Genomic DNA, 25,685 nt, shown 5'->3' with positions numbered 1-25,685 from the left:
GCGAGCAGGTGCAAGGTCGCGGAGTAGGGAGGGAGGGGAGGGAGGGGAAATGCGCGCGCACGTTTGAATGTGATCTCGCGTTCATAGCAGATTTAACTAGCCATCTGAATGCTACAAGGTAAAGATCTGCTAATTACTCATTTCACAGATCGAACACGAGCTTTTAAAATGAAATTGACACTTTGGGTGAGTCAGCTGGAAACAGGAAACCTAGCTCACTTTCCTAAATTATCATCCATGCAAGATGTTCACAAAGACTGTGAACGTTATTCACATAGTTTAGTTGATCAGCGCTTTCAAGATCTGACAGCACTAGACAGTGATTTTGATCTGTTCTCTCCATATTCAGCGAATATTTAAGAGATTCGTCCTGAGCTGCAGCAAGAAATTATTGACCTGCAGTGTGACAGACAATACAGAGACAAATTTCAGAACAAGAAAAACATTTTGGAAGTCTACAGACACTTCCCTCAGGATACATTTCCTCGTTTGCACAAACTGGCGGCTACAATAATATCAATGTTCGGTTCCACGTATGTCTGTGAACAACTGTTCTCTGCAATGAAATGTAACAAGACGCGCCTGAGAAACGCATTGTCTGATCGAAATTTAAACTGCACTCTGCGCCTAAAATGCACAAGAACAATTACTCCGAACATAGACGCAATTGTAAAGGGCAAAAAGTACAAGATAACCGAGAATCCCACACTTCAGTGACACCTTTTATTGTGAAACAGTTCACAAATTAATGCGAAAGTAGAGGTATACACTAAGCTAATAAAATTATGTGGCACGTGTACATTCTCCTTTATTTGTTTCATTTGTTGCAGTAATAATTCGTGAGTGATATCCCTGCAGGTGGCCGCGGATTTACATTGACTGGCGGCAGCTGTTGTGTGCCCCACGTGACTCTCCCCACTCTCTGCTCTGGTCCGGTAGTGGGGGTAGAGTGCTCGCGCTGCTCCGTGCTTGCGCCTTGATGCTCACAACTTGCTCCGCGAGCACGTATGTTGTGAAGCCCTGATTTAGGGGATGGTCAGACAGGGATGTGAAACACACCCTTCATGTGCATGAGTTCTGTGTAAACAATGTATTACATCAAGTTCCGAACTGGTCTCTCATTTTTTCCCCTCAAGGACAGATTGTCAACAATAATGAATGCTGGACCACTACACTATCATGAGTTACAGAACATATCCAGTGTTGTGTCAACAAATTCTGCTTACGTCTGAAAGGCAATGGCAATGGAGCCACCACCTGCAGAGGCTTATCACAGCCACTGGTTATGAACAACACATTATTTCTTCTCATCACAGGTGAGTCATAATCAGATTTTGCCAATCTATCAGCAGCAGCAACACTCCACACGAGGTCTATAATTCCACGTTGTATTGCAAGTGACTGTAGATCTATTATCTTTGACCTCTCTGGACAACTACACATTGCTGACCAAGGAAGTTGACCACACTATATAGACCAAAATTATGTAATTTATTCTTTCCTCTATGTAAACGTTAAGACAGTACTTGCCACCCTTGATCCAGTTCCCACTGAGCAGTAGAAAAACTCCAGTTTTACATCACATAGCATCTCCTAGCAATCAAGATCTTTAAACTTTGCCACTGGCGCCACTGGTCATCTTGGGAATGCACCCCTGTCACCGTCTGACTTACACAAACTCAATGCACAATATAACTTCACCATTGGATACCTTGTCCACTTTCAGTATTTTCTATTAAATCAGACACGATGCTGTAGGCTATATTATTCATTTAGTTATTCTACAGTCTTCATTTTAAATCCAAAATAATACCGAGCAGTCCAGACTGCCAAATGTGTCAGTTTTCGGATTATGATAAATGCATTAATGCTTAATAACAAAAAAATTATGAAATGTAAACCATTACCACTCCCATTCTACTTTTCATTTATGATGGAATAATACACATTTCATTTATAGCAATAACAGTATGTTATCTCATTATGAAGAAATATTAAGTACACTTTTTCTTGCAGAGAAATAAGTAATAAAACATCACAAGTACTTAAAATATGGCAAGATATTAAATTAATATTCCTATAAGTCACAAATTTTATAGCTATCTTGCTACTTACAATAACTTGATCCTGTAGCAGCACCTGCAGGTCTGTGAAGACCCATACGGGAAGAAACATAAAAAGAGCAAGGCGACCAAGTATATGCAACAACCGTAAGTGATGGACACCAGTATCATGTAACACCTGCAAATGAAGAGAGAGAGAGTTGAGAAGTGTATACATACTTTGCATTTTCTATGAATAAATAACTTGATGAACTGAATGTGTTACAAGAATAAAAACTTTCCTCTTTCACTTATTTCACCTATTACTGATGCAAATATTTGTGTACAAATGTGGAAGCAACTGCTCACTGTTAAAAATGACAATATCAACAATATCTTTTTTGAGATGGAGAACGTCCTCAACACTGGGAAGTTATCCGACAATGCAGCTATATTATGAAAAGGATAGATTGCTACTCACCGTAAAGATGACATGTTGAGTTGCAGGCAGGCATGAAAAAAGGACTGTTGCATATAAGCTTCCAGTCAAAGCCTTACTCAGAAAGGAAAAACGCACACACAGTCACAAAAGCATGCACACCTCACCTGCACACGACCGCTAACTCCATGTAGAATATATCTGTAAGACAGTTTATGCAAGAAGAGGTACTACCCAAAACATCCAAGAATTTCATTGTACTGATCAAACCAGTAGCAGAACAACTGTCTGCCACTAGATGGCTCGAGGTACACTGCGGCACAAAGTTGTGTCATCTTTGGCGCATGCAATTGTGAGTTGGAGTGGTGTGTGACAGGAGATGTTTCAGTGCTGCTGCGAAATGTGAAATGGAAAATTTGATGGAGCAATGGACCTGAATGAAATTCTGTTTTAAGTTGAAGGAAGTTGCAGCTGAAACCCACTGCATGCTGACAGAGGCATTTGGTGAGAGTGCACCAAGACAAGCAAGAACATCTGTGTGGTTCAAGTGCTTCAAGGAAGGCTGAGAATCTGTGGAAGATGGTAAACATTCTGATCGACTGTCAACATATGCTACACCAGAAATGATCACGAAGGCGCGTGACGTGATTTACGAAGACCGAAGGTACACAATTCACAATGTTTGTAACAGACTTGGGCTGTTGTACAGTACATGTCAACATATTCCAGCCAAAGAACTAAACACGAGATAAATTGCAGCGAAGATTGTCCCTTGTCTTCTCAGCTCTGACCAAAGAAATCTCAGGATTCACATGTGCACTGAGATACAACAAAGAGTTCAAGAGTGTCCAAAATTCTTATCCAAAGTCATAACAAGTGAGAAACAAAGCAGTAATTACTACAATGCAAAATGTCATCTTCCCCAAGGCTGAAAAAAAGGTTGACAAATTCGCTGCAACATGAAATCAATGCTGATCATTTTTTTCGACATTTGAGGAATTATGCATAAGGAGTTTGTTCTGCCTGGTCAGACTGTCAATGGGCAGTTTTACTGCGATGTTCTGATGTGACTGAGGGAAAACGTTCGGCACAAACGGCCAGAGATGTGGAAAAAGGAAGACTGCTTGTGCAACATGACACCACACACACACACACACACACACACACACACACACACACTGCTCATTGTGAAGGAATTCCTGGCCGAAAACAACATGGTAATGGTCCACCACCTATTAATCAGACCTAGCCTTGTGAGACTTCTACCTGAAGATGAAAATCACATTGAAAGGGTGACGTTTTGACCCAACTGAAGACAGCCAAGTGGAATTGCAATGGGTCCTGAAATTCCAGGTATTATTCCAAAAATGGGAACAATGCTGGAATCATTGCATACGTGCAATCACAATTGCTATTGGAACATGACTGTGGTATGAGCCCCTGCATTGCAGGCTTTATAGGAGCACTGCAAGCACAGATAGGCCAGCACGGCAGGCATTGTCCACACATAGTACTGTGGCGGCGACAACAGTGCACACACATTATAGGGGCTGTTGTCTACGTCAAAGCCTTCTGGCGGGCTATCAAATCTGTCAGACTGGGATACCAGAATATTGGTTCATAATTTTCAAGGTGTGTTCTTTTACCATTCCTGTATACAGGAGTCACCTGTGCTTTTTTTCAATTGCTTGTGACTTTGCGCTGGGCAAGAATTCACGATAAATGCAAGCTAGTGAGGAGCCAATGCCATAGAGTACTCTTTGTAAAACTGGGCTGGGATTCCATCCCGACCTGGCAACTTCTCTGTTCTCAACTCTCTCAGCTTTTTATCTATGCCAAGGATGCCTATTAATACATCATCCATACAGGACTCTGTGGGATAGTAAAATGACAGTATGTTTGTATGATTCTCCTGCATGAACGATTTCTAAAATGCAGAATTTAAAACTTCAGATTTAGTTCTTCTATATTCAACTGCCAAACCAGACTGGTCAATGTGTGACTGGATGTAAGCCTTAGATCCGCTTAGCACTGAGCGAGTTGGCGCGGTGGCTAGCACACTGGTCTCTCATTCTGGAGGACAACGGTTCCATCCTGCATCCAGCCATCCTGACTTAGGTTTTCCATGATTTCCCTAAACCGGTTTAGGCAAATGCCAGGATGATTCCTTTGAAAGGTCACAGCAGACTTCCTTCCCTGTTCTTCCCTAATCCGACGAGACTGATGACCTCGCTGTTTGATCTCCTCCCCCAACCCAACCCAACCCAACCCAACCCAAAACAACCCTCCACCTAGTGATTTTACATAGGACCAGAATTTTCTTGGGTTCCCAGCCAGATCTTTCGCTAAGGTATTTTGATGATGACGATGATTGTAGTTATGTGCTTCACACAGAGACCTTTTCACAGATGCATGTTCATAGTGCACCAACCCCATCTTTGATAAACAACTTCAAACTACAGAGTTCAAACCATCATCAAGGTTCTGGGCTTCATAAAACCCCACACATTACAACACTTATTTGTGACAGAATTCATTCCGCACTGAGAGGCTGAAGCAAGAGCATGTCATGGATGTGAGAGGAGTTTTGCAGCTTGCTTAACAAGAAGACACATATGGCAGATGGCTGTATGGCTGAGCAGGCGCAGGCAACTGCTCCTGCTCGGACAGCTGCCTCATCTGGTCCCCCAAGTAAGTCAACTTCTGCCAAGACAATGGAACAAGCCATGGATATGGAAGCATGTGCCACTGCGTCCACACCTCCTGCTGCCAACAACACCACTGCGCCAGAGGGCGCACCAAGACTTTGCCTGAAGCTTGAGTGATATTTAAATAGCTATTTGGAAGATGTGCTCTTTCTATGATAAAATTTTAAGGCAATACAAAAATGTATCAGAATTCCCATGCCACAAAGGAAAATTGAGCGGAAGTTTGCTATAGCGCTCTCAAAAAGCAATTCATATGGTAAGTGCAAGGGTGCTGTTATCAATATCAGCAGCATAGAAATTTTACAGAACTGACTCTTGCACAAACTACTGCAGAACTAATTATCATCAGTGATGAGGATACATTGGTTTTATCTGGAAAATTCAACAGAAATATGTATAAATATGAGAACCTGACAAACCAAACATTATTAATGAGAGTGAACAATGTTCCACACAAATACGACTAATGCTGCTTCCAAAAAATGTGAGTTTTTCTCAGTTTTCAGTGCTCAAGAAACTATCAAAAAGACAAGTTTACATGAATGAGTGGGGAATTTGGCTAATATGACAACTTTTGCTAGAGAAGGAAAACAGAATGTTCATATCAGATCACAGTTTTAGGATGGCTACCGTAAAAGGTTCATTCTATCACAGGTTTACTTTTCAATTGATAAAATAAACAGCCAACCAGTTGCCACAAGCTTATTTATTTCAACTACTCTGTCTAAGTAAGCTTCTGGCTACTGGTTGTGTTTATTTTATCAATTCAAGGTACTCCCAGTTACTGCAAACAGCCAAGTTCAAGACCGTGTTTACTTCTTATGAGCATCTCTTTAGAGTCTCTATACAACTGTCATACCATTCTATGCCTAACAGCATTTAGTCCCAGTGCTCTATCTTTTAGTCCCAGTGCTCTATCTCTAATAGCAGATAATGCATTTTCCAGTTTCCACACACCGAAGGGGCAGGTGTACTCCTATCAGTTGTCTTAACTGAAGTCCAACTGTACACACTCTGCAGCATCTTTACAAAGTAAGATTGTGGGATCTCTGCTGCTGATAGATGTTACATTTTGGAAGTACGTAAAAATTACCTATGTTATGTCAGGTGCACAAGTTAAAATGATCTTATCATTCATTATGGCAACAACAGGCATCGCTCTGCCTTTACCAAAGAAGACTCTTCTGATTGAGTCCCATACTCTTGTGGTTGGTGTAGAACAATAAAATTATTACCACAATCTTTTTCTGTTCTCTTTAATTGTTTTATGTGCTTTTTTCCTTGTGACCAACAGGGCTGCTGGGTTCTCTCCTAATGGCATGGCCTTGAACCATTGCAGTTATGCCTACCTGTCCCTGCAGTGCAGCATCTATGCTTCCACCAGGCAACAAGGGTGTTCTCGAGATATTTGATGTTGATTTCTTGGCATGGTGGATCACACTTTTAACATGACCCACCTAGTCCAGGGCACTATCTGTGTTCAAACCTAGTTAATTAGCTACATAGCATCCAGTTCAAACACAATTTTCCGAAATTCCTTTACCAAAGACGACGAAGTAAATGTTCCAGAAACCAAATCAAGAACAGCTGCCAATTTGAGTGACTTAAAAGCTTATATCCCCGCTGTAGCGAAGCAGCTTAAATCGCTTAATAAAAGTAAGTCCTCCAGCCCATGCTGTATACCAGTTAAATTCCTTTCAGAGTATGCTGACACAAAGACTCCATACTTAGCAATCATAAAACCACGTACTCAGCGAAAGATCTACCTAAAACTGGAAAGTTGCACACGCCACAGCAGTACACAGAGAAGGAAACAGAATTAATCGGCTGAATTATAGACCCACATCACTGACATCGATTTACAGTATGATTTTGGAACATATACGTTGCTTGAACATTATGAAATAACCCCAAGAAAACGAGCTATTGGTACATAACCAGCATGCATCTACAAAATATCATTCTTGTGAAACACAACTGGTTCTCCTTACAGCGCTACTGACAGGAAAGGGGGGATCTTAAGTAAATTCCATATTCCTAGATATCCAGAAGGCTTCTGACACCACTCCTCACAAGTGGCTTCTAACCAAATTATGTGCCTACGGAGTGTCATCTCACTTGAGGCACATCTATTCATGATTTCTTATCAAGGAGGTCACAGTTTTTAGTAATAGATGGGAAGTCATCGAGTGAAACAGAATTAATATGTAGCGTTCCCCAAGAAAGTGTTATAGGTCCTCTGCTGTTTCATGACAGTTTGCATATGGCACTGTCATTAACTGCTTAGTAAAGTTGCCAGATCAAAACAAATTGCAAATTATTTAGAAAAAATCACGTGTATGGTTCAAAAAGTGGCAACTGACACTGAACAGTAAGAAGTGTGTGGTCCTCCACTTGAGAATGAAAGAATACCATGAAATTTCAGTTACATGATACATCATACAAACTAAAAGGATACTGATTCAACTGAATACCTAGGGATTACAATTATGAACAACTGAAACCACCACATATAAAACATTGTGGGGAAGGTGAACCAAAGCTGGCATTTTATTGGCTGAACACTTTGAAGACATAACAAACCTACTAAAGGACTATGTAAATACACTTGTTTATATTCTTCTTAAGTATTGCTGCACAGTAAGGGATCCTTATCAATAGGATTGAAAGAGGACACTGTGGTGAGTGTGTGTGTGTCACAAAATTCCTATCATCATCGTTCTCCTCCGACTGTGATAATATTTTGTTAGCTGCCACCTACATAGGTTGAAATGACCATCATAATAAAAAAGGCAAACCGGTGCTTGCATGGAAAGATTTAAATGTTCATTTTTCCTATGTGCTGTATGAGAGTGGCACAGCCAAGAAATATTCAAAGCAGTTGAATGAACCTTCTGCTATGTGAATTCCAGAGTATGTAGGTGGTGTCATGCAGTGTATCCGGTTGTGTGTCAGTTTCCCAGTCTGTCATGTCTCTGAGGCAGACGGAAAGACAGAAAGATAGTTTCATGTCCCACGGATCATTTGTGTGATTAAGCGTAATGTTTTGGAATGAATCATTTTACATTCATATTACACATTCACATGTGAACATGGCTGCATGTTGGGCACTTACAACTGTTTTTCTTTCACATGTGAATTAGAAATTCCTACCCACCACCTCTTATACATTACAACAATAAAAATTCTTTGACAGAATAGAAAAAGCTGTCTAGAGGAAACAGTCTCAGTTGGTTTTTAAATTTAACTTTGCTGTCTGTCAGATATTTGATATCATTGAATAGGTTTTTTAATTTAACTTTGCTGTCTGTCAGACATTTGATATCATTGGATAGGTGATAAGAAATTTTGATAGTAGCATTGCCGTACTAATGACAAATCTTAAGGTGGAATAATGTATGTTAACAATGCAGGAAAAGATAGATTGCTACTTACTGTAAAGAAGACATGTTAAGTTGAAGACAGGCACAAATAAAAGATACTTACACAAAGCTTTCGGCCACAGCCTTCATCAGCAATGAGACTTTCACAAATTCAACCCTGCAGCAAGTGTTGTTGGCATCCCAAAACACAGTGTGTGCATTTAAATGGCTGACAAGAAGGATTTCTGTCATTGGAGCTATGAAAGCCTCTGCAGCAAATATGTCAAGACGCAAAAAATAAGTTTTACATTTAGTGATTTTCAGTGACATGTGGCTGACAACAGTTGCTGCCTGCAAGATGGTGGTGAGTGGAAAAGGTGATGTGTTACTGTTGAATACCACCACCACACTCTGTGCCCTGTCACCACTAAGGAGGCTGGACTCGCATTCGGAAGGATGACGGTTCAATCCCGCGTCCGGCCATCCTGATTTAGGTTTTCCGTGATTTCCCTAAATCACTCCAGGCAAATGCCGGGATGGTTCCTCTGAAAGGGCACGGCTGCCTTCCTTCCCCATCCTTCGCTAATCCGATGAGACCGATGACCACGCTGTCTGGTCTTCCCCAAACCAACCAACCAACCAACTAAGGAGGCATATGCCACAGCTTGAATGGCTAAAAGCAAATACAGTGTTTATGGACATTTGTTTGTTCTAGCAGCCATCAAAGTTATTTAACTGTAAAACTTGGTATTTGTGTAATTGATATTTGAAGGTTAATAAGCGGAGTACAAGATTACAAGTCACTGCAGAAAAAATGTGTGTTACAGATTCACAAGCCATAAACATGAAATTTTTTGGCAAAAAGCTAGCCATTCTCTTGGAAATAAGATATGTGACCACACCAAGTACTTGCAGAGTCATTTTCTCAAAATAGAAGTTGCTGTGTTGCTGTTATTTCCTTATTCACCACTGAGGTGCAAATGTGGAACCAGTATTTTCGAACTGCTGTAATCCCTTCCAGTACCAACAATTTCATCATAGTTACCTTCCTGTGCTATCCAAAATCTGTAATTGCCATTGTTAGAGATGTCTATTCTTCCTCACCAGAACTACCTACCAGGTATTCATTTTCACACTGTCTACAACCTCTCAGAATTTTGAATGCATATCACCATTTCTCAATAATTCCATATCTCACTTGCTGAATGATGACTCTTCTTGACAATTTTATTTAACTTCTATTTACTCTTAATCATCACTTAATTGTGATTGTACCATATGTCACTTCCACAAAAAAATGGCTCCAGAGTCCTGACTTTCCTGCAGGAAGTACTGGCAGAATTCCTGAAAGATCTGCCACTGAACGCATATGAAGAAATATGTTTTCAATATGCTGCTCACATTTGATTTCCTGTTTCTGACCAGCTAAAAAACATAATTTGAGGAAACAGGGGTAGGTTGAAGTGAACCACTTTCTTCGTCACCACAGTCCCCTAATTAATAGTTTATTAGACTTTTTGCTTTGGGAGTACAAGAGAAGTCTTGTTAAAAAGACATGTGTACAATCTGGGGAAGATATGGTGGCACAGATTATGTATGTGGCACAAGTGATTCACTATATGCCCGGTATTTGAAGTGATGTATATCAAAATGTACTGCAGAGATGTCAGTTGTGTCACAAACAATATGGTCAACATATAAAGGAGTTTCTGTAGTGTACTCCATTAGAGGCAATAATAGTATAAGGATTAAAATCGAGTCAATTTTGTTTTCTTTGCAACATCAAAAACTGACCATCCCCTGCAACATGTTCCGCGTACAAGCATACAGTGCCCGCAATATACTAAAATATTATTATTTTCCATATTCTCATGCATTAATTTCAAATGTGAGAATATTTTGGGCAACTAAGTTTAGGTCAAAGAACTAAGTGAACTATGTGGTGTAAACTCATTGACCACACATAGTCATTTAATCAATGAACAATGGATTTCAATACTGGCATCACAGTACTTCTAACAAAAGTTGTGGTTGACAAAAAACAGTAATATCAATCCAGTGATTGCAAGACACATGAAACATTTTTATGTTTCAACTGTATCTTACACAGTGGAGAAAAAAGATGGGGTGGGGACATTGTACACTGTGACAATATTTCCAATGTATTTCCATACAAATTGAAGACCACACAAGGTTCACTTAACTGTGTTTTGTCTTCTGCATTCATATTTGTTTGGCAGTGATTCCAGATCGTGCAACCAATTGTGAATCTCATCAATCTTTTGGGAAGCTCCTGACATTATATCGGGGATGACTTTCAGTCAAAGTAGTTTACTAAAGCGGCCTTCATTGATCTGACACCTACATACGAAGTACGACTTACCATAAAGATGAGGCCTGGCATAAGCACTCTCAAATGTACATGCAAAGAACAAACCAGTGCCAAATCACACCGGACAATTCATATATACTAATGGTAAAGCAGTGAAAGCTCAAGGCTTGAGCTTTAAAGAGGTACAAAAGAAACTGTCTTTGAATGTACTATAGCACTAATAACTTTGAACTCAGTTCCAGCACAACAGGTTTGTGTTTACCATCTCAATAATAGAGAACAGGGCAACATCATATAGCACAGATGGATGAACATGAACAACAACAACAACAACAACAACAACAACAACAACAACACTGTGCACAGTGCAAATACATTTGTGTCCTTCTGGCTAAAACATTGACATTCAAAAAACAATGTACCGACACTAAAGCTAAAGTCTGTGCCAGAAACATTGTTGGTGCTGATGATCAGGTTGTGAGGCAAGAAATCAGGACAGCTATGAATGGCTCAAAGCATTGTATGTGTCTGCTGCTAAAAGTATGGAGGACCTCTGAGCATGCTATGCCCACCAATCAAAGCTACTGGCTGGATATGTGGAAGACAGAACTAGAAAGCCTTGACGTCCTTCCAAAGAATGGATGGCTGGCTGTGACTTCCCTGTCCTGTGTAATGGATGGGGAACAAGCTGAAGGTTGGTGTGGTGCACCGCAAGATCAACATGGGAGAAACAGGATTCACATCCCATGTGAAATGAATGTTTTCTGCAAATGCAACAAAGTGTAACATTGACCATTTGCTGAAATTCCACCTTGCACCCAACGAGTCTGTTCAAAGATAATGGAAATTTTTTGGAGACAACTTGTTTAAATGAACTTACTTTGTGTTATGGTAAATAAAACTCACCAAAGCAAATGGAAAACCAGAAAAATCCTCTATGTATGAACATTGGGTGAATTTGAAGATACACATCGAGTATAGATTTAAGTGTCAGGAAGTCGTTTCTGAAAGTATTTGTATGGAGTGTAGTCCTGTATGGAAGTGAAACGTGGACGATAAATAGTTTCGACAAGAAGAGAATAGACGCTTTCGAAATGTGGTGATACAGAAGAATGCTGAAGATTAGATGGGTACATCACATAACTAATGAGGAGGTATTGAATAGAATTGGGGAGAAGAGGAGTTTGTGGCACAAATTGACAAGAAGAAGGGATCAGTTGGTAGGACATGTTCTGAGGCATCAAGGGATCACCAATTTAGTATTGGAGGGCAGCGTGAAGGGTAAAAATAGTAGAGGGAGACCAAGAGATGAATACACTAAGCAGATTCAGAAAGGTGTAGGTCGCAGTAGGTACTGGGAGATGAAGCTTGCACAGTATAGAGCAGCATGGAGAGCTGCATCAAACCAGTCTCGGGACTGAAGACCGGAACAACAACAACTTTCTTGTAGCTGTCAATTTCAACAAAATTATTTCAGGTATTCTATCATTTCATGACCTTACTGAGTTCTGATCCACCTGGGTGTCAATTGACTGACATTCAAAATGTTGACTCCACAACAGATTGAAGGAGATGGTAAAAAAAGTACTCACTGTGCCTGCAGCATACTACTGTTGGTTACTACTACCATACTCAATCCATAGTGATGAAAATACACAGCTGCAAGTTGTCACATATAGTGACAAGGGCAATGGGGTATCTTAAGGCATATCTATAAGATAAGTAACACCCGGGTTCCATCTATAACACAGTGAATGGAAAAACAAAAATAAAACTAGTTCTAACAATAAACTTTATACTCATGGGAGCCAATCAATTATGTACTGTTGTTAGTTTATAAACATTTTCAGTACATCATGTCTTGCATCTCTAAAATATTGAAGGAAAGACATTTTAACACCAAAGCTGCTGTTTAATTATTGGTTGAGTAGTTTCCAGCTTTGCCCATTTTCACAAGCTGCCTATTACAGAGAACAAAATTTTGTTATGAGTGGAGACGTAGAACATGGATGACAATAATAATAATAATAATAATAATAATAATATCATCAATGATAAAATTGTTCGTATGGTAACTACTTACGTATTTGCATTTATGATGTGGTTGGTGTGGACAGTTCTATTTATGTCATCACGCTTAGATGTACTGTATCTCGTATTTGCGGTAAAAGATGTCACTGCTGTTGTTGTACCTTACACTATTATGTTAACGTATGTACATAATATACATTTTTTTTAAAAATTGTGGTACCTTCATTATCCAGCACGGTGTGCATAATATGTCAACAACATTGTACATGCAATGGATAATTTGTTCTTACTGAAAAAAGGAAGGAAGGAAGATTGGGTTTAACATCTTGTTGACATTGACATCATTAGAGATGGAGCACAAACTCTGATTGTGTCAAGGATGGGGAAGGAAATCAGACATACCCATTAAAAAGAACCATTCCTGCATTTGCCTGGACTAACTTAGGGAAATCATGGAAAACCTAAACCTGGTGGCCAGATGTGGGTTTGAACTGTCGTCCTCCTGAGTGAGAGTCCAGCGTGGTACCCACTGCGCCACCTCGCTCGGTGTTGTTTTTACTTGACTACACTGTGTGTTGCACTTACTCATTTATCATACGTGTTATTGCAATTTTGACAGATGTTGATGCAAAGAATTCTAAGGTCTTATATAATTTCCAATACTTTCAATTTGCTTCACTCAGTATGTTCAGTGTGAGGCACAGTGTTCCATCACATCACAGTGCTCCAATAAATTTTCATTTCTTTTTCAGCACACTTTAAGAGGAAACAGTGTTTCATTCGTATTTCGAAGGAAGCAACATACAACAGTATTGTCATGCTGATAAAATTTTCAGTGTATTGTTTGTAGTTTCATGCTAGATGAGCAATTGAGGTAGGATTCAGTGCAATAGCATCTTAATCAGCATATGAATTGACCTCCATCCTACCTTAATCATTCACTAAAAAACTAAAAATGAGACTGCAAACTATACACCAAAAATTTTAACCAGATAGTAATTCTGTTGTATGTGGATTCCACTAAAATATGAATGGAACAATACATTTACACTTAAAAAGTGCTGAAAAAGAAATGAAAATTTAATGTACTACTGTGATGTGACAGAGCACAGTCAGTGATAAACTACTGTGATGTGACGGAATACTGTCCCTCTCACTGAACATAGTCAGTGATGTTAATAAATCTGTGAAATAAATTGTAATATCTGAGATTACATAAGACCCCATAGTAAAATTCCTTGCATAACATCTGTCAATATTACGATAACCCCTGCGTGACACACAGTGTAATCCAGTGCAAACACATTCTCTATTGTGTATACAATATTGATGCCACATGGAGCACATCGTGCTGGATAATGAAGGTACCACAATAATGAAATATATACATCACATATGTTAACATAATACTGTAAGATGTAGCTACGTCTGTACTATCTTTTAATGCAGTTATGAGATACATGAGGACAAACAGAACCATCCACACCAACCATATCCTAAATATAACCATTTTATCACTGATACTTTTATTACCCACATTCTACACCTCCACTGACAAATTTTGTTCTCTATAATAGGCACCTTGTGAAAATGGACTAAGTCAAACTAGTTAGCCAATAAATAAACAGCAGCTTTGGTATTGAAATGTCATGTCTTCAATTATTGTTTAACTTTCAATGTTACATTTCTTTTCAAGATAATGTTAACCATCTGCATACTTCACTTCAATCTTGGGTGTACTCATTCTCAGAAAAATTAAATGTGTAAGACTACAGGTTGGAAGAAATGCAGAAAACTGCCCACATATAACAAGAAGCAAGTGAGTAAAGAACTGCTGCTAATTCACTCATTTAATATAACAAATATAGTTCATCATAGACAGGTTTGTGTTGACATATGCGGTTTTCACGTCATTTCTATTAAAACACGTTTTATATACTGGCATTTAGTATGTGGGAATTCGAATGAAAGCCGGCACCAAACAACATAACACACACTAATATGTTTGTACAATGTTGGAAAATAATTTGCAGTGAGGTTTAATAACCTAAACTGTTACGAAACTGGATGCTTAAGTTGTTTAAGACGTACTAACCTTTTTTGAAAATATATTCTGGAGTGAAAATCCCATTGTCGCCACTAAGGCGCTGATCAGGCCAATAAGATCAAATGACATTTCCGTTACTGTCGCAATGGCAACACCCAAAATAATTGGCACAAGTGAAATGTACACCTGTGGAAAGAAGCAGGTGTTAAAAATGGAAAAGCATAACGCAATATAGTTATTCCGAAAATCATTTCCTTTTACATACTTTCAGTGTTTGTTTCTCCCCAATTATTAGTCTCGAAAAAATGACTGTGAAGAGCGGCATCGTAGCTTTCACTGGAAAGTAGTAAAACAATTACATGCGATAGAACAGCTGCAACAATAACCTGCCAACAATATTGTTAAATAGCTCCACGGCAATCACCTGTGTGTGCGTAGGAAACTGGTACTTTCCATATACTGATGTGTGAAGATACAGAGGCGAAAAACTTTCCTAATGCGAGGGGAATTATGATTTTTAGGTAGTAACTTCTGCTGATGTCAACAAATTTCCTGACGCCCGACATATTGAAGAAAGGTCCGGAATATAACGTAATAGATAATAACTGCACCATCGTTACAGTCATTGGATATGGAAAATCATTCAACAACATCTTACCGATCACATTATTACTCGAACTCACAAGATACCACAACAAACACAGCACCACAACACGAACAGCAGACTTCACCTGCCTCCCATCAGCCATGCTACCACCACGCTTCACTCAAACTGCTGCCATATGATCTCTGTTCACCCGAGTCAAAGATATTAAATATTTTCGAATTAATTAGCTTCTTTGTAACATTGTTGCAGCCTATGTTCTAGTTGCAACAGAAAATTATTTCTGTTATTTGTTTCATGCAGTAACGTTGCTTCATGGTATAATCGTTTCACACGGAACAAATGTGCGTGGGTCTGTTTTCTACAACTGTCAAAGCAAGGCATAACGCAATGAAGCCTCCGTTAGTTAGATTGCGGTATAACATTTATCGATACAACGCTAAGCCCGGGTACAGCGATAATTTTATGTGGTCCCGGTTGATATACTATACGTACTGTGTTAATTAACCCTCATTACAACGATGAAGTAATTTCAGCAGCGCCTTGTTGGAACGAAGACAAAGTTTCGGAGATCTTATTATTTCTACTTCTAAAAGGCTCTGATCATGGCGCTTAGCAGGAAAAGTGCCGCTCCCTCGGTTTTCGGGATTTTTTTTTAATAACGGTAGTTGTTGTGCTCTCCAACAGACTGCGCAGCGGTCGCTTGTGGTTGGCTGAAGTACGCTTCTAGCAGGGCGGCTCGTAGGACACATTCAGAATTATAGTCGTGTTTGGTTGTGTTTCGTGATGTTAAAGAAATTTTTATCAAAAAATAACAGCGGAGTAATATTTACGTGTGTGTTGGTAGACGTTCTACGCATTTACTGAGAATCTGTGTGATGTATTTAATTATTGGCATCCGACAAAGGATATTGCGTTCCCGGGTGTCGATCAGGATACAAGTCATGAGCAACAGATAGGCACTTTTTTAAACCTCCAAAGACCGCCAGTGATTTTGCTAAATGGACTAAAGCTATTCTGAGGAAGGATATTCAATTAAAAAGTAAATAATACATATGTGACAAACATTTTGCTGTTAATTTGCTTGTTAAAATCCACTCAATCGGTATAGAAGGAAAAAAGATCGAAAACTGAGAACAAGATAGAATTTAAAGCCAGGGTCGGTACCTCACATTTTTTCCAAATTTGCCAGACTATTTAACAACCCACTTGAAAGCACGCCATTCTCCTCCAAAATGAATAATGAAAAAGCAGTCCCATTATGTATCAAAAGTTCAGCGATTTGTACACCAGTCACAGTACATAGTGCTTCCCATGTAGCAGATAGTAAGGCTAATGCCAGAAAAATTATCGACAGTCTCAAGTGCAACGACAAAAGTCTTAAAAGAATGTTACAGAGAACACAGAATCAGGTATTGAAAGAGAGGGAGAGAGTAATTTTGTTAGAAAAGAAAGTTTCTGCTGTAACACGAACCAAGAGTCCTGTGCATGTAGTACATCGAATTTCCTGAGAAAAAAACAGAAATTAGTCATAGACACTATGCTTAAGAAGTGCTAAATGACCCCAACTGGTATTTGATATAGTGATGAGTTTATTCCGTGAAGCTTGCTTCTCAAAATTAAATCAAAGGCACGACTTACTTCCTCTGCATTCTGAGGATCTTTTAAGAAAGCTCTGAAAGGGATTTAAATGCTCTTACAGTGTCAACACACATGCCATTAATGCTATTAGAGAAGTATTTAAAAACGAGAAGGGCGAAAATAAACGTTTAGGCGCTAGAATTTTCGATGAAATTAAATTAGGGGAAGAAATTCGGTTTAATTTCTCTTCACTCAAAGTGGATGGTGTAGTAGAATTAGGTGATTTAACTCAAGAGGAAATAAAAGACACTTTGGCTAACCATGCTTTGGTACACACGTTTATTCCTCTCCTTTATAGCTGGATCCAACTGGTTGCTGTTTATGGGGGAAAATGCAATTTGTGGTGATATCCTAGCTAAAATATTGATAAGATAATCTTATAGCTGGAACAAGCTGGAGCAAGAGTGATAGGTTTCACAAGAGATGGAAGTCACCAAATAAAAAGGCTTAGATTAATCCAGGAATTACCAGCAAACAAGGAAATGTGAAATGTAGTACCTAAATCCACTTAACCAGTACAGAATACTTCGGGCCTATTCAGAATATGGGCATGTATTAAAATGTACAAGGAACTATTTTCCGATAAAAGTACGTTGCTGTACAAAAATCAAGAAATAGATTTTAATTCAGTAGACAGGTGTATGCTTTGGATTCGTTCTATGAATTTGCATGCCTTATAGAGCTTGTCCAAAATAGACCCTACATCTTTCCAAAGAATGAATGCAAAGCCGGTTTTTCAATTATTCAGCAATTCACCTGCAACTCCAATTAAAATTTTCCGCAAAACTAGTCCTGAGAATATCAGCTGCAGTGAAAACATGGAAATACTAATGAGAGATGTGAATAATGTGCCAGATGTGTTCAACTCTAGGATTCCAAGTAACTCACTTTACAAGGATTCCCCTTCACACAAAATATTAATTGACTTTTACAAAACCGTTTGCTCAGAAAACAACATATTTTACTGAGACAGAACAATGGAATCTCTCAGAGTCACACTAAAGAGTACATTGGAAGTTTCTTAATATTTATGGTTCACAGGTTTTAAATAAGTACTGATGGGATAAACCAGTCAAGACCCTCTGGAATATCATTTTGAAATTCTGAAGTCCATAAGGTGTGACAACCATCCATCAGCTGTAGATTTTCTGCAAATTCATATGTTACAGTGCATGTATGTCCCTGTTAAGATGGCTATATCTGCATCCCAGCACAGTGAACCGAATTCAGAGCCACTTCTTACATCATTTATTAATCAGATGCGTTTATGTGCTAAGGAAATAGATGTACAAAACAAATGGATTGACTTATTTGATGAGAATAAATTAAGGACAAAATAATGGTGATAGGGGACTGGGAGAATGATCTTCCTATATAAAGACAACATTCCAAAATAATGTTGAGTTTATTACATACTGGGTTACATTGTCAAAAAGCTTAATAAACAGAGCAGCTGTGTGGAGTCAGTAAAATGCTGTCTGACACAATAGCTGCAACATTCACTGCTATAAAGGACTTCGGCTCATTAATGGCCTTTCTTATTTGACTTACACATCCTAAAGTGTTTTCAACATTCTTTTATTGGTTGAAGTGGTTCTAGAAAAGAAACTGTCTTCAGTCTAAAGTCTATGGGGTGATATATGTTATGAGTGTTTAGACAGCTCTGAAGAATTTTTTTTAGAAACAGATGATTTATAATGCTGTGAGGAAGATAAACTTGACATTGTAATATATTAATTTTCCATTTCATGAAGTGCCGCTTTTTCTTTTGCACGAAAGAAATCGGCAAAGAGCTCTTGTCAGAGAAGACTGCAGAATCACCATGCAAGCTTTCCAATGTTTCCAACAGCTAACACCTACAAATTAAATGAGTGAGTTTATATTATCTTTCATCTTCTATGTTTTAATTTGTATTATTCATTAGTATGTGCCTCCTTTGATGATTATTTGTGTGTTAAGCTGCATTTAAATCTTCATCAGTATATTTTATTTGTTTATTATATATGATGAAATGTTTCATAATTGCCTTAAAGGGCGTCAACGTTTTATATTTTCTACACTCCTGGAAATGGAAAAAAGAACACATTGACACCGGTGTGTCAGACCCACCATACTTGCTCCGGACACTGCGAGAGGGCTGTACAAGCAATGATCACACGCACGGCACAGCGGACACACCAGGAACCGCGGTGTTGGCCGTCGAATGGCGCTAGCTGCGCAGCATTTGTGCACCGCCGCCGTCAGTGTCAGCCAGTTTGCCGTGGCATACGGAGCTCCATCGCAGTCTTTAATACTGGTAGCATGCCGCGACAGTGTGGACGTGAACCGTATGTGCAGTTGACGGACTTTGAGCGAGGGCGTATAGTGGGCATGCGGGAGGCCGGGTGGACGTACCGCCGAATTGCTCAACACGGTGGGGCGTGAGGTCCCCACAGTACATCGATGTTGTCGCCAGTGGTCGGCGGAAGGTGCACGTGCCCGTCGACCTGGGACTGGACCGCAGCGACGCACGGATGCACGCCAAGACCGTAGGATCCTACGCAGTGCCGTAGGGGACCGCACCGCCACTTCCCAGCAAATTAGGGACACTGTTGCTCCTGGGGTATCGGCGAGGACCATTCGCAACCGTCTCCATGAAGCTGGGCTACGGTCCCGCACACCGTTAGGCCGTCTTCCGCTCACGCCCCAACATCGTGCAGCCCGCCTCCAGTGGTGTCGCGACAGGCGTGAATGGAGGGACGAATGGAGACGTGTCGTCTTCAGCGATGAGAGTCGCTTCTGCCTTGGTGCCAATGATGGTCGTATGCGTGTTTGGCGCCGTGCAGGTGAGCGCCACAATCAGGACTGCATACGACCGAGGCACACAGGGCCAACACCCGGCATCATGGTGTGGGGAGCGATCTCCTACACTGGCCGTACACCACGGGTGATCGTCGAGGGGACACTGAATAGTGCACGGTACATCCAAACCGTCATCGAACCCATCGTTCTACCATTCCTAGACCGGCAAGGGAACTTGCTGTTCCAACAGGACAATGCACGTCCGCATGTATCCCGTGCCACCCAACGTGCTCTAGAAGGTGTAAGTCAACTACCCTGGCCAGCAAGATCTCCGGATCTGTCCCCCATTGAGCATGTTTGGGACTGGATGAAGCGTCGTCTCACGCGGTCTGCACGTCCAGCACGAATGCTGGTCCAACTGAGGCGCCAGGTGGAAATGGCATGGCAAGCCGTTCCACAGGACTACATCCAGCATCTCTACGATCGTCTCCATGGGAGAATAGCAGCCTGCATTGCTGCGAAAGGTGGATATACACTGTACTAGTGCCGACATTGTGCATGCTCTGTTGCCTGTGTCTATGTGCCTGTGGTTCTGTCAGTGTGATCATGTGATGTATCTGACCCCAGGAATGTGTCAATAAAGTTTCCCCTTCCTGGGACAATGAATTCACGGTGTTCTTATTTCCATTTCCAGGAGTGTATATAAATTGCATAGTTCACTTAAGTTGTCTTAGTCTTTTCAAATGCAGTGTTTCAATATTTTGTAAGATCCGACCAGTACACATATCATGTACTGAAACATTCCTCGTGCAGCACTAAGCCACGGTAGAGCCGCCTAATGACAGGCCCATGGAAACTTGTTGAGTGCCTACACTTCTGCTTCTAGACACTATGCTCTGACCACAATTGTACATATAGTTTCTTAAACCTCTCGACCTTCAGCGCCATATTACTAATTGTGCCGCTGGTAAGCAGATGGCGTAATAGTGTATAGCCGCTGTTGAGCTGTGCTGAGTGACAAATAGAAAGAGTCATAGAGCTCCTGAGTTTGAACCAGTGGTCACTGTTGTAGTCTGTACATTGTTCAGCTTGAGTTGCAGTCAGAAGTATTGTGTTGGACTCATACACTGTTTATTTCTGTGCTTTTTGCAATGCTGCATCGTCTATCACTTGGCTAAGACATGCACTGAACTTGAAAAATCTTGTGACCTGGTACCTATCACCTAATTTTCCCTGTAAGATCTGGCCCACACTTCTTTTATGGCTACTACCAAACAGCAAAACTTTCCTTCTACTTCCTACTCTTATTGAAGCAGTTGGTAGTCTGTTCAGTATTAACTATACTTACATCTACCAAGGTCTCTTTCTTTGTTAACTGAGGTAGCAAGGCAAATCTGTTGTTTCTGCCAATGATAAAACTGTCAGATATTGCTCTCTTTCTGTGGCCCCTGTTCCTTGTTACCATTTCCCACATATGTTTACCCTTCTCTCCTTCTCTACCGTTAACCTCATGAGATCCTCCCTAGCTCTGTTAGTTTAGCCTTAAGGGCTCTAATCTTCCCTTCCTGTTCAGCTGTTTTCCTACTCCTTGAACATACTGGGAAGTACCTGTGAAGACATCGTTATTTGCAATAGATATATATTTATCTTGTTTTTTTTTCCTTTTTTCCGTCTGTTCATATATTCTTGATGTTGTAGCGTATTTTTCGTTTGTCCTGTAATATAGAGATAAAAGTTGTTTTCTAGATGTAATATGTAACTGGAAATTATTTCTTTTTTGTAAGTAGATAAATATGTTTAGAGTTTATTGATTGTAGAAAGCTTTAATTTTTTTTGGTGATACTTAGTGACAGGGTAGAATTGCAGTCGTCACATACCACAGCTTCTCCAATTCTCATGGCACTACATTCGCCCCAATGTAACCATCTATCACAACATCTGCGTAGAATCCCAGAACTAATGTTCCTATGGCAGCTCAAACACTCCTTGCTCATGGTTGTTTACAACATTTTTACGAAATTTATCTACACAATAGCAGTAATATTCTGTTAACTACAAATCACAAGAGTCACTAAAGTTACATGGAATGCTAGTATATGTGTTACTATTAATATAGCAACGGAATACAGTTAAAATAACGTTGAATTCCAAAACCTGTATACCTGAAAAGTTAGGCCTAAGATCGCATATGCGCGATATGGACTTTAAGCCCTTCGAAAAGAAATAAAAGGTAGAACTTCAAGTCTTTAATTCCCCAAGTAGATATGGCACTGCTAAATATATGTGTAACGAAAACAACCTAAATTCTTCACTTAACCCGTTAATACCCAGTGGCAACTTAAGTTGCTAATGAATTTAAAAATTAATGTTGACAGCAACGATAATGTTGCACGCAATTTAACTGTTGGAAGCAGTTATACACACTTTTCTTTCTTGTTTAAAATGTGAAGTAGCAGTATTCAGTCCACTGTTGTTGCTCCCAACTGTTAGATCTGTGTGTGTGTGTGTGTGTGTGTGTGTGTGTGTGTGTGTGTGTGTGTGTGTGTGTGTGTATGTTAAAAACCGCTTTGATGAAAAATGTAAGTACACAACAATATATGATTATTTGAAGTAAATTTTCGTTGCTGTCTTGTAATAAATAGTCTAAATTATACATGGGATTTTGTTCGAATTTGTAAATTTGCTTTTAGCATGTTTTATGTTAGAGAAAATATGTTTTCCATCTTTAGTTGCCACTGTGTATTTGTGCTGTTTGTTACATGTGACGATAATTTATGGACTGTGTTCGAAATAATAAATTTTCTTGAAGCAGATCGAAACAGAACAATACGATCAATTGGTATCATCCCTACTTATGAAGTACAAGGTGGAGATACTGATCAAGATTCCGATTTATCAGATGAAATCCAAGGAAAATCATGTCATCTTCCTGCAAGTATACTAAGGATATAGACACAAGTTTAGTGTGATGAAAATGAACATGTTGCAAATACAGAGGGAAAGAAGGACATGTCAAGGCAAAATTATGCAGTGAGTGACAGAAGTGAACGAGAGGAAGAAATTGAGAACTCCACAGACATTCAAGCTACTCTTCCTGCTGCAAATACTGAAGGAAGTCCGCAACCGTAGCTGAGTGGACAGTACACTGGCTCGTCATGTCAGGCGGACCCGGATTTGATTCTGGCTGGGTCGAAGATTTTGTCCACTCAGGGACTGGTTGTTTGTGTTGTCTTCCTCATCATCATTTCATCCTCATCGACACACAAGTAGCCAAAGTGACGTCACCTCAAAAGACTTGCACCAGGCAACTGGGTCTACCTGCCCTGAGGGCCTCACTACACGACGTTTCATTTCATTTCACTGAAGGAAGTCGGAAGTGACTGTCAAGTCAGAATTTTTCAGTGAGTGGAGAAAGTCAAGGGCTAAAAGTGGTAGAAGCTGATATTCATGCAGAGATTCCAGCCACACCAGCTGTTATAAATACGAAGGGAAAGAAGAATGGGAGACTAAGTAAAAATTTTACAGTGAGGGGGGTAAGCCAAGAACAAGAACCAGTTAAGATATCGACGATTTTGCAACAGAAAGGGAATCGTAATCTAAATGTTTCCTACGATGAGCTATGCACCATACTGGGAATATTGATTCTTTCAGGTTATCATAAAATGCTAACTAAAAGAATGTATCTGTGGTATACACCACTTCTAACAAACACCGAACAATGCGCTCCAGTACGGGGCCGCCAAATACATCGCTGGCCGCACTTCTCTGGTGTCTTGAATGTCTGTGGAGTTCTCAATTTCTTCATCTCGTTCACTTCTGTCACTCACTGCATAATTTTGCCTTGACATGTCCTTCTTTCCCTGCTTCCATCGCTGGCCGTTTGGGGGACTGCTGACCTTCGCTGTTTAGTCCCCCTTAAACATCCCAACAACCACCACCACCGCCGCTGGCCGTCTTCACACGCACGCTCCCTTACGTAGCCGAGAAATACATCGCTGGCCGCACTTCTCCGGGCGGCTCGCGGCTACCATCGCTGGACGCCTTCGCGCGCGCGCGTTTGTCAGCACACAGCAATTGGCTACGCCAGGAAACATTGCGATTGGTTTTCCCTGGAAAACAGCGACCCCAGCCGACGGCTCCATTAACTAGCAAGCCTTATATAAACCCGGCCGCCGCCGCAAACGACAATTCTCATCGGGAAGTGCAGTACGCCGTGTTCCAGCTGCTTGTGGATGACTCGCCGCACCACTCGAGGTTACCTGGCTGCTCGGCGGAAAATCTTGCGACTTCACTTGGAGAGACTGAATTTCACTGGACTTGGGAATAATTACGGGACGTGCACCCCACCATGCACAATCGGACATTGGTATAACCAAACTTTAGTTCTGCATTACTTCTGAGTGTGAGCCTGGGTAGACGCTTGGCTAATATAATTGTTAAAAAGTGATTTGTGATTTAATAAACCAGACTGAAGAGGTTATTGTGTTATTCCTGGTTTTTACAGTATCGACAGGACGAACCTGACTGCAAAGTAGCTTTAGTTTCGAATCAAAAAGTCTTGCAATATAGACACTTAAATGACAACACAAACATAAATGAAGATGCCAGATACCGCTTGATCCAGACTGTTTTGATGGGTCTCATAAATTTTGAAATAGCTCTAAACTAAGATTTAAATGAGAAATTTTTAATGATTGACTGTTTAAAGACCTGTTTAAAAAATAAAGTAATAATGTGTATTAAAACAGTTCAAAAAATAAAAATTGTAAAAAATTGGAAAATTGGTTTCATTTGTTACCTTGAGTGCCCATTGGCAACTTTAGTTGCCATCAGTATTTATGGCTGCATAAGTTAAATTTAAACTGAAATTGCGTTTTTCATGTAAACCTGCTATAAAATAATAAACTACAAATATTTTAAGAAGAAAAACCGAACTTAATAATTCTGGACACTAATGGGTTGATACTTACTCAAAGGTCTTAAATTTGTATGAAAACCTACATCTAACATACGCAAAAACTGGGCATTAGGAATTTTTTTTTCGAGAAATACATTGACACAAAGGAAATCTTCAATTGATATATAAAGTTAATCATCTTTGAGTTCATAGTTACAAAACCACATCTGAAAGCTGGCCATCATACTAAAATCTTGCAGTAGTAACACAAGGGAATGTCAAAGTGATTAATACAAACCATCAAAAATTATTAAAATGGCATAAAGCTCAATCTGTTCGAAATCTTTGAAACAGTAGTTAGGAACCACATGAAAATTTTATATACACACTTACTGATAACAAACTGAATAAACTGCAGGAAAGGTATATTCAGAAATTTCAATGCCAGATTTCTGCAAATTTTTTGAGGAATCGATTTCCTCTAGACAGACAATATTACTGTCCCATAGGAAGAGAAAGTATTCAGTACTGATAAACAATTAACTTGTGGAAGAGAAAATGTATACCTGTATAACATAATGAGAGTAACATAAAGAAAAATCATTTTCTATTAGTACAGTATTTGAACACATCTCAAAAAGCTTTACTAAGGAGATGATTCCATATGCAGAAGACACACCCTCATCGTTAACAGTGAATTAGCATTGAGATTAGAAGTTGTTTGAATATATAAGAAACTAATAAATACTTCGAGAAAACTACTTACACTCAGAAAAATAAAACGATATACATGAGAGTTCA

General features: G+C 39.7%; 1 protein-coding gene across 1 annotated transcript in view; it reads right to left on the bottom strand.

The window, feature by feature from the left end:
- LOC126248082 (solute carrier family 35 member E1 homolog) overlaps nt 1–15,721 on the bottom strand; it is a 63,209-nt gene extending 47,488 nt beyond the window's left edge. Inside the window, exons 1-4 of the mRNA XM_049948740.1 lie at nt 15,386–15,721; nt 15,227–15,297; nt 15,010–15,147; nt 2,116–2,241 (exon numbers count right to left, since the gene is read on the bottom strand). Coding sequence (XP_049804697.1) covers nt 2,116–2,241; nt 15,010–15,147; nt 15,227–15,297; nt 15,386–15,710 — 660 coding nt within the window. The 5' untranslated portion in view covers nt 15,711–15,721. The remainder of the gene's footprint in view (nt 1–2,115; nt 2,242–15,009; nt 15,148–15,226; nt 15,298–15,385) is intronic.
- Nucleotides 15,722–25,685: the final 9,964 nt, after the last annotated feature.

This window comes from Schistocerca nitens, chromosome 3 (genome assembly GCF_023898315.1).
Source record: "Schistocerca nitens isolate TAMUIC-IGC-003100 chromosome 3, iqSchNite1.1, whole genome shotgun sequence".
NCBI classification, from domain to species: Eukaryota; Metazoa; Arthropoda; class Insecta; order Orthoptera; family Acrididae; genus Schistocerca; species Schistocerca nitens.
This window is presented reverse-complemented; position numbering and strand designations above follow the sequence as displayed.